At 43.4% G+C, this 14,945-nt stretch overlaps 2 protein-coding genes across 4 annotated transcripts; one reads left to right on the top strand and one right to left on the bottom strand.

The window, feature by feature from the left end:
• Positions 1-1,232: 1,232 nt before the first annotated feature.
• On the top strand, positions 1,233-3,438 carry LOC106588387 (40S ribosomal protein S18). 2 transcript variants are annotated; one of them, XM_014177306.1, is made up of 6 exons: positions 1,233-1,345; positions 1,969-2,067; positions 2,174-2,260; positions 2,377-2,478; positions 2,660-2,751; positions 3,316-3,438. In XM_014177306.1, the coding sequence occupies exons 1-6, from the start codon at positions 1,343-1,345 to the stop codon at positions 3,389-3,391; spliced, it is 459 nt and encodes a 152-aa protein (XP_014032781.1). In that variant the 5' UTR covers positions 1,233-1,342; the 3' UTR covers positions 3,392-3,438. The 2 variants fall into 2 exon arrangements, with proteins under 2 accessions (XP_014032781.1, XP_014032782.1); XM_014177307.2 differs by having other exon boundaries at positions 1,303-1,432.
• Positions 3,439-8,662: 5,224 nt separating this feature from the next.
• Positions 8,663-12,367, bottom strand: LOC106588392 (E3 ubiquitin-protein ligase RING2-A). 2 transcript variants are annotated; one of them, XM_014177309.2, is made up of 7 exons: positions 12,068-12,367; positions 11,339-11,438; positions 10,939-11,099; positions 10,551-10,766; positions 10,024-10,356; positions 9,631-9,865; positions 8,663-9,431 (listed from the first exon to the last, which is right to left on the bottom strand). In XM_014177309.2, exons 2-7 carry the CDS (start codon positions 11,414-11,416, stop codon positions 9,279-9,281), a joined length of 1,176 nt encoding a protein of 391 aa, XP_014032784.1. In that variant the 5' UTR covers positions 11,417-11,438; positions 12,068-12,367; the 3' UTR covers positions 8,663-9,278. The 2 variants fall into 2 exon arrangements, with proteins under 2 accessions (XP_014032784.1, XP_014032785.1); XM_014177310.2 differs by having other exon boundaries at positions 8,669-9,431; positions 10,024-10,347.
• Positions 12,368-14,945: the final 2,578 nt, after the last annotated feature.

Here is a 14,945-nt window from a genome sequence, read left to right as displayed (position 1 = left end):
CCCCAAACAGCAAGCAATGCATGTGAAAGAAGCACGGTGGCTAGGAAAAACTCCCTAGGAAAAACTCCCTAGAAAGGCCAAAAACCTAGGAAGAAACCTAGAGAGGAACCAGGCTATGAGGGGCGGCCAGTCCTCTTCTGGCTGTGCAGGGTGGATATTATAACAGAACATGGTCAAGATGTTAAAATGTTCATAAATGACCAGCATGGTCAAATAATAATAATCATAGTAGTTGTCGAGGGTGCATCAAGCACGTCCGGTGAACAGGTCAGGGTTCCATAGCCGCAGGCAGAACAGTTGAAACTGGAGCAGCAGCACGGCCAGGTGGACAGCAAGGAGTCATCATGCCAGGTAGTCCTGAGGCATGGTCCTAGGGCTCAGGTCCTCCGAGAGAAAGACAGAAAGAGAGAATTAGAGAGAGCATATTTAAATTCACACAGGACACCGGATGAGACAAGAGAAATACTCCAGATGTAACAGACTGACCCTAGCCCCCCGACACATAAACTACTGCAGCATAAATACTGGAGGCTGAGACAGGAGGGATCAGAAGACACTGTGGCCCCATCCGATGATACCCCCGGACAGGGCCAAACAGGCAGGATATAACCCCACCCACTTTGCCAAAGCACACCCCCACACCACCACAGATCAGAGGCAGTAGAGATGACCAGGAATGTTATATTGATAAGTGTGTGAATTTGACTATGTTCCTGTCTTGCTAAGCATCCAAAATGTAACGAGTACTTTTGGTGTCAGGGAAAATGTATTAAGTAAAAAAATACATTATTTTATTTAGGAATGTAGTAAGGAAAAAGTAGTCAAAAATATAAATAGTAAAGTACAGATACCCCAAAAAACGACTTAAGTATTTTTCCTCAAGTACTATAGACCACTGCAAACATACAAACACACACTTTTACACTTATCATTTGCTGCTGCTTTATTCTGTTCTTTATTCTTATTATTATCTGTCTGGATGCCAAGTCACTTTACCCTGCCTTCATGTACATAAGTATCTCGTCCCTCTGCACATTGATCTGGTACTCCCTGTATATAGCTCCATTATTGTGTATTTTATTCCTCTTGAGTTAGTTACTATACTATAATTTTTTTAAATATATATTTTTACTGTGCATCGTTGGGAAAGGTTCGTAAGCAAGCATTTCACTATAAAGTCTACACCAGTTGTATCAGGCGCATGTGATATATACAATTTGATTTGTTCCCAGACGGACACGTTTTGCGGATGGAACCACTTCCTCAGTGAACTCTCGAAACGAACGCAAAAGCCCTCGCGAGAGCCTTTGAATTTCCTCTTTGAACGGAACCTGCTTCCAAGATGGTGAGTGCTGAATTGGGCTACCAAATTATTCTAAATATCTGCGTTCATCGTCGCTTTTAGGGTCATTCTGTACATTGGACAACGATGGTAAGATTGTTAAGATTGTTTTTGAGAGCTTTTAGCCTGTATTTATTATATATATTATATATTGATGCAAATGAACAGCTAACTGACAATGCTAAATTACCTATTCTGCGCGGACACTATCCTGCATGGAAGTACAGCTTTTGTCAATATAGGCTTTGGTTGTGGTCTTTTATTCTCAAAATAGATTGTAGTAACCCTCACTTTTACACACTAGTTTGTTTGTGTGGTTGGTATTAGCCAATCAGTTTTCAGCCATCCTTGTCAACTCGTTTTTGGTAATCGCATTGCTATTCAATGTTGGCTGATTTGTTAAAGTTAGTAAGAACTTGTTTACGAGTTACAGTATATAAAGTCAGTCCATGTGAAGGCTGACATTTGAACTCAAGATTTTTACACTACATGTTTGCTAGTTTATTCCAGGCTTTGGTTGTGGCAATACAAATTATTAATGCAGAAGGACAAATTATTAATGAAGGACAATGTACCTAGCAAAGTGACTCTCTATTGACCGTGTTTGTTCTGTTATTTCTCTGCAGTCTCTGGTCATTCCTGAGAAGTTCCAGCACATTCTTCGTGTTCTCAACACGAACATTGATGGTAGGAGGAAGATTGCCTTCGCCATCACAGCAATCAAGGTAGACTTGTTCAGAATGTCTTTCTCAGAACCAGGTAGAGATGTCCGCACCGTTGGCTATTGTGGGAATGAACCTAAGTAATGTTTCATGTGTTTTTCCTGCACAGGGTGTTGGCAGACGATATGCCCATGTTGTCCTGAGGAAGGCTGATATCGACCTCAGCAAGAGGGCTGGAGAACTAACCGATGATGAGGTGAGGAATGCATGGGGCTGTTGTGTACATACTGTTTCTCTCAACATGAAAGCTGTATGCATCTTTTTCTACCTGGCATTTCGCTAATGTTGATGTATACATGCATTTGTCCCCAGGTTGAGAGGGTAGTGACAATTATGCAGAATCCTCGCCAGTACAAAATCCCTGACTGGTTCCTCAACAGACAGAAGGACGTAAAGGATGGCAAGTACAGCCAGGTATGTGACTGCAGCATACTTGCGACGTCTGGTGACTCATTTCCAAACTGTAACTAAACTATTTAAGTTTGACGTCCCGTCGATGGTTTGTCAATACAAATTGCGTCATTTATTTCTGAAAGCTAAACGTACATTTGTCTCAGAGTCCAGTCTTACAATGGTCCTTGTTTGTGTGTTACAGGTCCTTGCTAACGGTCTGGACAACAAGCTGAGAGAGGATCTTGAGAGGCTGAAGAAGATCAGGGCTCACCGTGGTCTCAGGCATTTCTGGGGGTAAGCGCCGTTCTAATGTCCAGCTATGTAGGTTTATTTTATGACCCTGGCTGTGAACCCACTCAAAAGGATTTGGGATATGCAAAAATAAGCGCCCACCAAATTATACATTTTTATGTTGCTTGGGTGTTTTCTGTATTTAATGAAAAGGGGGAAATCCCATTTTTCAGCTGAAGGGCTGGTTTCCTGGACAGACTACTTAGTTCTGGGTTGTTCATTAGGGCACATAGAAAATGAGAACAAGACTCAACTCCCTATTTTTGGACAAATTTAGATTGATCTCTGTACTGCTGAGATGTTATATCAAGAAGGCATTAGCCCATTTATTTTGTAGTCCATTGCAGTAAAACTCAAAATATTGCACAAGTTCCTTAAGTGCTTATTGTAGGCATACCAATGTTATAGTATAATGGTACGCACATTCGTCAACTTCTGCTGTCAACGTGTTCAAGTAATTGTCTGTGTTTGTCCTACAAACCTACTACTAAATCTCATTAGTATGGGATTTCTCAAGTTGACTTCCTGGATACATTTGTAATGACTGACTGTCCCTCTCTCTTTCAGTCTGCGTGTGCGTGGCCAGCACACTAAGACCACCGGTCGTCGTGGTCGCACCGTTGGTGTGTCCAAGAAGAAGTAAACTGTCTCCCTGCTCCCCATGTGTCAATAAATGCCACAGTTCACACATTTGGCTGTTTGCTCATCTCTTCATACTGAGTTGTTTTGGTGCGGTTGTTGAAGTTGTGTAGTTGCTTCAGAATAGAGCCTCGGTCAGTGGCAGTTTTGGCTTTCTTTGCTCCCATGTAGGTAGTTTGTCACTTGATGAACAGAGACTACACTCACCTGGGCCACATTCTGTAAGCAAAAGTGGGAATGTCGTGAATGGAACTCATGTAACTTCTTATTCTACAATGTCCGGTATGTCAATTTATCTGAATGTTACACAATGTTGTGCCCAAGTCTGAATCGATCCCCAATTAGAGGGGACTGAACACAGGCACTGTAGACAGGCCAGGAATGGAAAAGGCGGTGTATACTCATTCATATATGTGGTATAGTTTTGAAAAGGTTGTAAAAGGGACCGGAGTGATGGTCTGTCCTAGGTTCAGTTGCAACCTAGTGAATGGAATGCTGTAGTGTCCACCTTGGTGTTTATACATGGTCATATTCTCACAACTAACCAAGTTTCATTTTGGTGAATTATCACAGAATTTAGTAAAGATGGGGTTAATTTACTACACTAAATATAAATGCAACATTTCGTTTTTTCATGAGCGGAAATAAAATGCACATTGTATTTTTGTCTGTAATAAAACCCTTGTTTTAGAAAATTATACCGATTGGCTGGACATGCCTGCACCCCTGCCCAGTCACGTGAAATCCATAGATTAGGGCCTAATGAATTTATTTCAATTAACTTTTTAATATGAACTAACTCAGTAAACGCTTTGAAATTGTTGCGTTTTATATTTTCGTTAAGTATGAATTTGCCGACAGTGTTCTGAGAGTAGAGACCCCTTGACTTAATCTGCATTTTGTTATGTTACAGCCTTGTACTAAAATGGATTAGATAGTTCCCCCCTCTACCCCATAATGATGAAGCAAAAACAGGTTTGAGAATGCTAGTCATTGACTACAGCTCAGCGTTCAACACCATAGTGCCCACAAAGATCATCACTAAGCTAAGGACCCTGGGACTAAACACCTTCCTCTGCAACTGGACTTCCGGACAGACCGCCCCCAGGTGCTAAGGGTAGGTTACAACACATCAGTCATGCTGATCCTCAAAGCGGGGCCCCTCGGGTGTGTGCTCAGTCTCCTGTACTCCCTGTTCACTCATGATTGCATGGCCAGGCACAACTCCAACACCATTAACTTTGCTCATGACAACAGTGGTAGGCCTGATCACTGACAACAGACAGCTTATAGGGAGGTCAGAGACCTGGCTGTGTGGTGCCAGTACAACAACGTCTCCATCAATGTGATCAAAACAAAGATGATTGTGGACTACAGGAAAAGGAGGACCAAGCATGCCCCCATTCTCATCGAGGGGGCTGTAGTGGAGCAGGTTGAGAGCTTCAAGTTTCTTGGTGTCCACATCCCTAAGAAACTATCATGGTCCAAACACACCAAGACAGTCTTGAAGAGGGAACGACAAAGCCTATTCCCCCTCAGAAAACAAACGATTTGGCATGGATCCTCAAGTTATACAGCTGCACAATCGACTGGTTGCATCACTGCCTGGTATGGCAACTGCTCGGCCTCCGACCGCAAGGCACTACAGAGGGTAGTGCGTATGGCCCAGTGCATAACTGGGTCCAAGCTTGCCACCCAGGACCTCTATACCAGGCGGCGTCAGAGGAAGGCTCTAAAAATTGTCAGACTCCAACCACCCTAGTCACACTGTTCTCTCTGCTACCGCATCGCAAGCGGTACCGGAGCGCCAAGTCTAGGTCCAAAAGACTTAACGGCTTCTACCCCCAAGCCATAAGACTCCTGAACAGCTCATCAAATGGCTACCCAGGCTATTTGCATTTCCCCCCTCCTTTCACACTGCTGCTACTCTGTTTATCAATGCATAGTCACTTTATCTCTACCTACATGTACATATTACTTCGACTAATAGTCTTGCTATTGTTATTTTACTGCGGCGCTTTAATTATTTACTTATTTTATCTTATCTATTTTTTACCTAATTATTTTGTTGTATTCGGCGCATGTGACAAATACAATTTGATTTGAAATATCACATTTAGATTCTTCAGACCCTTTACTCAGTACTTTGTTGAAGCACCTTTGGCAGCGATAACAGCCTCAAGTCTTCTTGGGTATGACGCTACAAGCTTAGCACTTCTGTATTTGGGGAGTTTCTCCCATTCTTTTCTGCAGATCCTCTCAAGCTCTGTCAGGTTGGATGGGGAGCATCGCGCTTGGCATTCAGACCAGAGAATCTTGTTTCTCATGGTCCGAGTCCTTTAGGTGCATTTTGGCAAACTCCAAGCGGGCTGTCACGTGCCTTATTCTGAGGAATTTCTTCTGTCTGGCCACTTTACCATAAAGGCCTGATTGGTGGAGTGCTGCAGAGATGGTTGTCCTTCTGGAAGGTTCTCCCATTTCTACAGAAAATCTGGAACTCTGTCAGAGTGACCATGGGGTTCACCAAGGCCCTTCTCCCCCGATTACTCAGTTTAGCTGGGTGGCCAGCTCCAGGGAGAGTCTTGGTGGTTCCAAACTTCAATTTAAGAATGGAGGCCACTGTGTTCTTGACATTTTTTGGTACCCTTACCCAGATCTGTGCCTTGACACAATCCTGTCTGAGCTCTACAGACAATTCCTTTGACCTCATGGCTTGGTTTTTGCTGTCATGCATGGTCAACTGTAGGACCTTATATAGACAGGTGTGTGCCTTTCCAAATCATGTCCGATCAATTGAATTTACCAAGGATCAATGGAAACAGGATGCATCTGAGCTCAATTGAGTTTCATAGCAAAGGGTCTGAATACTTTTGTAAATAAGGTATGTTTTTATTTTGTATAAACGAGCAAAAAAACTTTTCACTTTGTCATTATGGGGAATTTTGTTTAAATTGATGAGTATAAGTTTCTCTATCCATTTTTGAATAAGGCTGTAACAACGTGGAAAAAGTCAAGTGGTTTGAATACTTTCCGAATGCGCTGAATGTAAAATGCCATAACACCACAGCACCAGTTTCATACCAATGCAATCCTTGCCTTTTTTTATTGTGCTGAATGGATCAAGAAGAATTGCAATACAAACAAGCTGAGTAACAGTTCAAAGTGGGATATATTGCCTTAATTGTACAAAGATCATAGAAAAACTGAGGTAAGAAAACCCATTATATGCCAGCAGAACATACACTAAGTATACAAAACATTAACACCTCTTTCCATGACAGACTATCCAGGTGAAAGTTATGATCCCTTATTGATGTTACTTGTTAAATTCACTTCAGTGTAGATAACAGGGAGTAGGTTTAAAGAAGGATTTTTAAGCCTTGAGATGTGGATTGTATGGGTAAGACAAAAGATTTAAGTACCTTTGAACGGGGTATGGTAGTAGGTGCCAGGCGCACCAGTTTGGGTCAATAACTAACGAGCAACAGTTTCCCCGTGTGTCTCAAATGGTCCACCACCCAAAGGACATCCAGCCAACTTGGCAACTGTCGGAAACATTGGGAGTCAACATGGGCCAGCATCCCTTTGGGGTGGGGGGTGTTCCTAATGTTTAGTATACTCAGTGTATAAAGTGCACCAGGTAACACTTAATAAAGGAAGTGAAAGGTATGAAGCTAGCATTAGGAAAAAGCCCTGTGGGTCCAAGCTTAGGATAAATCACATTGACTAGCTCAATTCCACCAACCGTTGCTACTTGACATCCTCCATAAGCGGCATAGTGCATCAGTGATGTCTTAAAGAAATTAAATATGAAATAAATAGGATCATTAACTAATTTCAAAGCAAGCTGAATTCAGTATAGAAAAGTCCCAATCTACTGCTGTACAGCAGTATATTCTTGCATAATATTCAATATGACCTCTGGTCATCCCAAGTCTGTCTCAAAGGGAAAAGGAGGTTACTCTCTACAACATTTTCCAATGTACACTACCGGTCAAAAGTTTTAGAACACTTACTCATTCAAGGGTTTTTCTTTATTTACCATTTTCCATATTGTAGAATAATAGTGAAGACATCAAAACACACATGTAGGAAACAAATCAAAATAGTTTGTATTTGAGATTCTTCAAATAGCCACCGTTTGCTTTGCACACTCTTGGCATTCTCTCAACCAGCTTCATGGGGTAGTCACCAGGAACGCATTTCAATTAACAGGTGTACCTTCTTAAAAGTACATTTTCCTTCTCAATGCGTTTGACCCAATGTAGGGGTGGTATACAGAAGATAGCCCTATTTGGTAAAGTACCAAGTCCATATTATGGCAAGTACAGCTCAAATAAGCAAAGAGAAACGACAGTCCATCATTACTTTAAGACATGAAGGTTTGTCAATACGGAACATTTCAAGAATTTTGAAAGTTTCTTCAAGTGCATTCGCAACAACCATCAAGCGCTATGATGAAACTGGCTCTCATGAGGACCGCCACAGGAATGGAAGACCCAGAGTTACCTCTGCTGCAGAGGATAAGTTCATTAGAGTTACCAGCCTCAGAAATTGCAGTACAAATAAATGCTTCACAGAGTTCAAGTAACAGACTGATCTCAGCATCAACAGAGGAGACTGTGTGAATCAGGCCTTCATGTTCGATTTGCTGAAATAAACCACTATTAAAAGGACACCAATAATAAGAAGAGACTTGCTTGGGCCAAGAAATATGAGCAATAGACATTAGACCGGTGGAATTTTGTCCTTTGGTCTGGAGTCTAAATTGGAGATTTTTGTTTCCAACCGCCGTGTCTTTGTGAGATGCAGAGTAGGTGAACGGATGATCTCCGCATGTGTGGTTCCCACCGTGAAGCATGGAGGAGGAGGTGTGATGTTGTGGGGGTGCTTTGCTGGTGACACTGTCAGTGATTTATTTAGAATTCAAGGCACACTTAACCAGCATAGCTACCACAGCATTCTGCAGTGATACGCCATCCCATCTGGTTTGCGCTTAGTGGGACTATCATTTGTTTTTCAACAGGACAGTGACCCCAATCACACCGTCAGGCTGTGTAAGGGCTATTTTAACAAGAAGGAGAGTGATGGAGTGCTGCATCAGATGACCTGGCCTCCACAATCCCCCGACCTCAATCAAATTGAGATGGTTTGGGATTAGTCGGACCGCAGAATGAAGGAAAAGCAGCCAACAAGTGCTCAGCATATGTTGGAACTCTTCAAGACTGTTGGAAAAACATTCCAGGTGAAGCTGGTTGAGAGAATGCCACGAGTGCAAAGCTGTCATCAAGGCAAAGGGTGGCTATTTGAAGAATCTCAAATATAAAATACGGTATTTTGATTTGTTTATCACTTGTGGTTACTACATGATTCCATATGTGTCATTTCATAGTTTTGATGTCTTCCTATTATTCTACAATGTAGAAAATAGTAAAAATAAAGAAAAACCCTTGAATGAGTAGGTATTCAAAAACTTTTCACCGGTAGTGTAAAATCATCACGCTGATCTGAAATGTATCAACATAATCTGGCAGTCCTGATGCAATGTCAAGCAATACTTGATGGTCTGAAGGAAGGCTGGACTACGTAGGCGTTTGTCTGTCGGTGTGTGCACCGGTCCAGACAGCATTTTAAGTCAACCATTCGATTAAGGAAAAAAGGATGAAACAGATGTGATTTGTAGGAATTGCAAAAACAACTTCATACTCAGGTTTGATTTGAAGCTACTGAGGATAAAAACAGAAAAACTTCAGATTCTGAGGACAAAGTTGAAGACCTTCAATCTATGGAATGTTCCCAATGACTACCTCAGAAGCAGCTACACGCAACACACAGAAATCTGTCGGAGACAGCGAGTGATAACGGCTGAAGAGGGAGGGCTCCTGTCCTCCTCACCCCTCTTTGGGCTGTGGGGACTTCTGCTGCGGTGGCTGGGATGGTTGAAGCGGTTGGTCCTTGGTGGGGGCATAGTAAAGCTCCAGAGGCTTTCTGACCTTCCAGTACTTCTCATTCACCAGCTCTAAAGTCAGGGAGCCGTTCAGAGTCTGAGAAAGAGGTACAGAGAAACGTGAGGGAGGAGAACAAGTCAAACGGAATGGTAGGAAGAAAAATAGAGCAAAAGTAGAGTTGAGAGGAGGGAGATAAGAAAATGAGACCCGTGACAGAGGTATGAGAACGGATAATAGTCACTGATAATAGCTCCCACCCTGAAAAAAAAGAGAACGGATAAGCTTGTGTACTCACAGAGAACTGTCCCCCTGATGTGGTGATGTAGATGGTGTATTGCTTCTCACTGACGTTCTTCAAGCTGGCCCCTCCTGCTGATTTCTCTCCTTTAGCCCCCGCCTCCACTCCCTCTTTCCCCTTCTCCATCGCTGCATCTGATTGGCTGTCTCTTTGCCTCTCCTCCAGAGCGATACGCAGAGCCAGGTACTTAGACAGGTGGTCCACTGTGGCGTTGGCTGTGGTCTTCACATATCTGAGACAGGAATGAGGAGTGACAAAAACAAAACTTAAAAAAAGACCCTTCAGGAATACATTCTGAATTGAAATTACCATCATTTGAGAAGTCATAACAGAACACCTCACAGCCCCCCCCCCCCCACACACACACACACAGAGAGAGAGAGCCCTCACCTGGTCTGGCTGTAGTCCTGTGTGTTGACCAGCAGGGGGTGTGGGCGAAACACCAGCTCTATCTCTGAGCCAGGGCCCTCTTTGTGGTGCCGGAGCGGGGCTGTGGGGCTGCCCCCATCCACCTCCGGGCCTGACTCATCTGACACCCTGGGCCGCTTAGGGTTCCGGCTGGGCCCGGCCTCAGAGGGTGTGTGGCTCGGGGGGAGGGGCGCGTGGGAGGGCGCAGAGTCGTGGGAGAGGTGTGACCGCGCATCCCCGTTGTCCTCGCCGCCGCTGAAGGTGGTGTTGTCGCTCTCCTGCGCCGGTTTGCGCACTCGCTGGGCTCTGGGGCGTCAAGGGTGAGCAGAGCGCGAGAGGCCATTTTAAATTTCCAATCCTCAATAAAGTAGGAACTTTCCCTGACTTGTGCAGTCAGTGTTGTTTGTCTACATACTCAGTCTGACAACTCTCTCCTAATTCCAAGAATCTTTCAAATGGGATTTCTGGGAAACCTATAAACCCTACCCCCATCCTCCCTCATCTCCTACCTGTGCAGAGCCTGCATGCGCAGCCCCTCCTCAATGCTGGAGCTGAGGGCCTGCTTGTTGTGCAGCCGGTTGAGTCTCTCCAGCACCCGGTCCTGGTGGGCCTCGTACTCGTCACGGCTGGGGTAGATCTTGGAGATGAGGGCGTCAAAGTTGGAGTCGCGGCGGAGCGAGCGTCTAGACACAAGCTTCTTTCGGCACGTGGGGCATTCCTTGTTCCTGAGGAGGAGAGGACAGAGAGTGAGTTAAAGATAAGCTTTTATAAAGTATCTTCACAGAAATGTAATAATCTTTAGTATGGGGGTTCTCTTCAGATTTATACGAGAGCACAGTCCGGAGTAGCGAGAATATAGTCATCCTCAAATAGTCACACAGTTGCGTGTGACCTCACCCTGATCGGAGTGCAGTGACGATGCAGTCGGAGCAGAAGCGGTGCAGGCACTCCTTGGTGGTCATTGTGTTCTTCAACATGTCCAGACAGATGGGGCACATCAGCTCACTGTGGAGGCTCCGGGGGGACACCGCTATCTCTGTGCCGTCCATGATCGCCTCCTACAGGCAGGGAGGAGAATGTGTCAAGACAATACAGGCACAGATAAGTATATGATGGCCCATCCATGTTCTTCATGGGTCAGCGTTAAACTGATTGACCATGGCCACAGTTCCTCACACAGATTTTTGTTATGAGAAACTATAAAAAGCACTTTGTTTCTGGAAATGCAATACAATAAAATCACTTTTCACCTGGATGCATTTGTAATTATTCCTATGTGGAACGTGACTGTCATTACCTGTGGGCTCCTGTGCAGTTCATACAAGCTCAGCTCCCACGTCTTACTGGGGTTTTGGATGTTGACTGGAGTCGCCATTTTGTGTTTTATAGACCCCTCCCTATGGAAACGCATGAAACATGTTTAAGATGAATGTTACACACATATTTCGTTTTAGGCAATTAGGCCTACATAGTCTGATGAGAAGATGCGCTGTGTAAAGTTTAGACTGCAGTTGATTGCGTTACATCACTTTGACAGTTTGCAACTGAGCAACCCAGTTTGACAGCTGTCAAGACAAGTGATGAATGAGACTGAAGTCTTTGGGTACACAGGCTATCTGGTAATAATTATGCCGTAAAAAAACAAGGGATTTTTTTGTTGTTGTTGGGAGAATTGGGTTTCGCTAGCTAACGTTTGTTGTTCTAAAAACAGTAAAATGTCCAAGGCAATCCAAGGTTAGCGAGCCTAACTACATCTCATTGCACCCTCCTTTGACATTTCATGCAAATTGATCGCGGTTGCATGCATTATGTCCTCCTTTGTTGTATCGTAGCTACTTTGGTAAATAACTTATTTTGTCCCAATTACATACATCGAGCAAACTGTCAGACTACGGTAGAATCGTAATGTCACACGATTATCATGCTATCTATCCATGAGTAGCTAGCTTGCTTCGGTAAAAACAAAAAAGTGACTCGCAGTCTAGCTAGTTATGGGGTCTAGCTAGCATAGCTAGTTGCTACTTACCAAGGAATTTGACGGACAGCTGCCCGGTGACGCAAGCCCACGCAGCACAACTAGCTAGCTTGCTACGAACACCGGATTGTAACGAAATACTTTCAAGCTCGTGCCACTATGACCACCGTGTGACGGGATTCTTTTCCATCACGATGTATGTTGGTGGGGGGTGATACTATCGCTATTTTTCATCCAGAAAGACAATAATTACTCAAAGACGACAGGTTTGGAAACCCTCTGTAGCCATCTTTCTCTTTTTTCGCCGGATATGTGGAAGCAACTTGATTTCCCTTGCAAAATAGCTGTTTGTTAGCTACCCCTGGTGGTTATTTTGGGGTATTGCACGCAACAACAAAAACTTTCCTAGGGAGCCTGTTCTCTTGTATGGGGTAAATTGCGAATACGTTATCAACACTATATTTCTAAGAAACATGTATACACTTTTAAAGTGTGTCTGTCCAATGCCAATCAAGTGCACTTGGACATATTGAAACCCACAGCGTTTGGGAGAGAGAGAGAGAGAGAGAGAGAGAGAGAGAGAGAGAGAGAGAGAGAGAGAGAGAGAGAGAGAGAGAGAGAGAGAGAGCATAGAAAGGAAGGGGAGATTGGAAAGCTTAAACCCTAGGCCTATATGTACTGTCTATTTGTAGTTGAACTCTGGGTTGAATTGAAACAATAGTTGTTGATGACTTTGCAAATGCTATATAGGCCTAAATAGTATAGATGCTATATGACTTATAAAGTATGGTTACATTTTAGTTGCTCTGTTAAACCTACCCTTTGGAATTATTTCCATAGCAACAGTGAATATATTTAGTTATTAAGAGATCTCTCAATAATCATTCTCATGATAGCACATTGTTAGTCGTCAGTGACAAATATAAAATCTAAGCAGGACTTGGTTAAAACCCAGGATGGGAGGACAGATGAATAGCTGTAGATACTGTCACCAACTCTCCAGTAAGCAGCCTGGTCTCATAGACTAGACGTAACATAGTAAATGAATATCCGAGACGCTCAAATTAGTATGATATGTTACATTTGGTATGGTTACATACAGATGAAGTCAGAAGTTTACATACACCTTAGCCAAATACATTTAAACTCAATTCCTGACATTTAATCCTAGTAAAAATTCCCTGTCTTTGGTCAGTTAGGATCAGCACTTTATTTTAAGAATGTGAAATGTCAGAATAATAGTAGAGAGAATTATTTCTTTCAGCTTTTATTTCTTTCATCACATTCCCAGTGGGTCAGAAGTTTACATACACTCAATTAGTATTTGGTAGCATTGCCTTTAAATTGTTTAACTTGGGTCAAACGTTTTGGGTAGCCTTTCATAAGCTTCCCACAATAAGTTGGGTGATTTTTGGGCCATTCCTCCTGACAGAGCTGGTGTAACTGAGTCAGGTTTGTAGGCCTCCTTGCTCGTACACACTTTTTCAGTTCTGCCCACAAATTTTCTATAGGATTGAGGTCAGGGCTTTGTGATGGCCACTCCAATACCTTGACTTTGTTGTCCTTAAGCCATTTTGCCACAACTTTGGAAGTTTGCTTGGGGTCATTGTCCATTTGGAAGACCCATTTGAGACCAAGCTTTAACTTCCTGACTGATGTCTTGAGATGTTGCTTCAATATATCCACATAATTTTCCTGCCTCATGATGCCATCTATTTTGTGATGTGCACCAGTCCCTCCTGCAGCAAAGCACCCCCACAACATGATGCTGCCACCCCCATGCTTCACGGTTGGGATGGGGTTCTTCGGCTTGCAAGCCTCCCCCTTTTTCCTCCAAACAGATCTATTTTTGTTTCATCAGACCAGAGGACATTTCTCCAAAAAGTACGATCTTTGTCCCCATATGCAGTTGCAAACCGTAGTCTGGCTTTTTTTATGGTGGTTTTGGAGCAGTGGCTTCTTCCTTGCTGAGCGGCCTTTCAGGTTATGTCGATATAGGACTCGTTTTACTGTGGATATAGATGCTTTTGTACCTGTTTCCTCCAGCACCTTCACAAGGTCCTTTGCTGTTGTTCTGGGATTGATTTGCACTTTTTTCGCACCAAAGTACGTTCATCTCTAGGAGACAGAACGCCTCTCCTTCCTGAGCGGTATGATGGCTGCGTGGCCAATTGTTGGAAAAATGACTTGTGTCATGCACAAAGTAGATGTCCTAACCGACTTGCCAAAGCTATAGTTTGTTATCAAGACATTTGTGGAGTGGTTGAAAAACGAGTTTTAATGACTCCAGCCTAAGTGTATGTAAACGTCCGACTTCAACTGTAAGACAGATGGTTACTTAAGGCAAAAACGAAAGTAAGGTGGTTGGTTAGGGTGGATGAGTGGACATATAATGCGAACGAATAACAACCTAAAGGTTGCTAGTCCGAATTCCGTCATGGACAACTTAAGCATTTCGGCTAATTAGAAACTTTTTAACTACTTACTTCTTTTTAGATACTTTGCAACTATTTAGCATGTTGCTAACCCTTCCCCGAACCTTAACCTTAACCCTTATACCTAACTCCTAAACGTAACAACCTTACCCCTAACCCAAGGGTGAAAGTAAGGCGATACGGTCCGGTACGGCATCCCGGCAAAATAGATAGTGTACCGATAAAACGTGAACCTATCGCAATTAATACAACATGCCCAAAAAACTATAGGCTACTACACAATTATTTAACATTACTGCATGTCAGCCGCATGAAACATTTTCGAATTAACACGGTGGTCTATGCTCCAAATTGCATTGTGGTTTGAGGAGAACACTTACATTTTGTAAAGGTGGAGATGAGAGGCCGAGACGCTGGAGGTCAATTCGGAGTCTGAGGACCGCGTGGACAACTGTGGATGCATCAATTCAGGCTAGGCTAAGTGTAGGCCTAAT

This window comes from Salmo salar, chromosome ssa27 (genome assembly GCF_905237065.1).
Source record: "Salmo salar chromosome ssa27, Ssal_v3.1, whole genome shotgun sequence".
NCBI classification, from domain to species: domain Eukaryota; kingdom Metazoa; phylum Chordata; class Actinopteri; order Salmoniformes; family Salmonidae; genus Salmo; species Salmo salar.
This window is presented reverse-complemented; position numbering and strand designations above follow the sequence as displayed.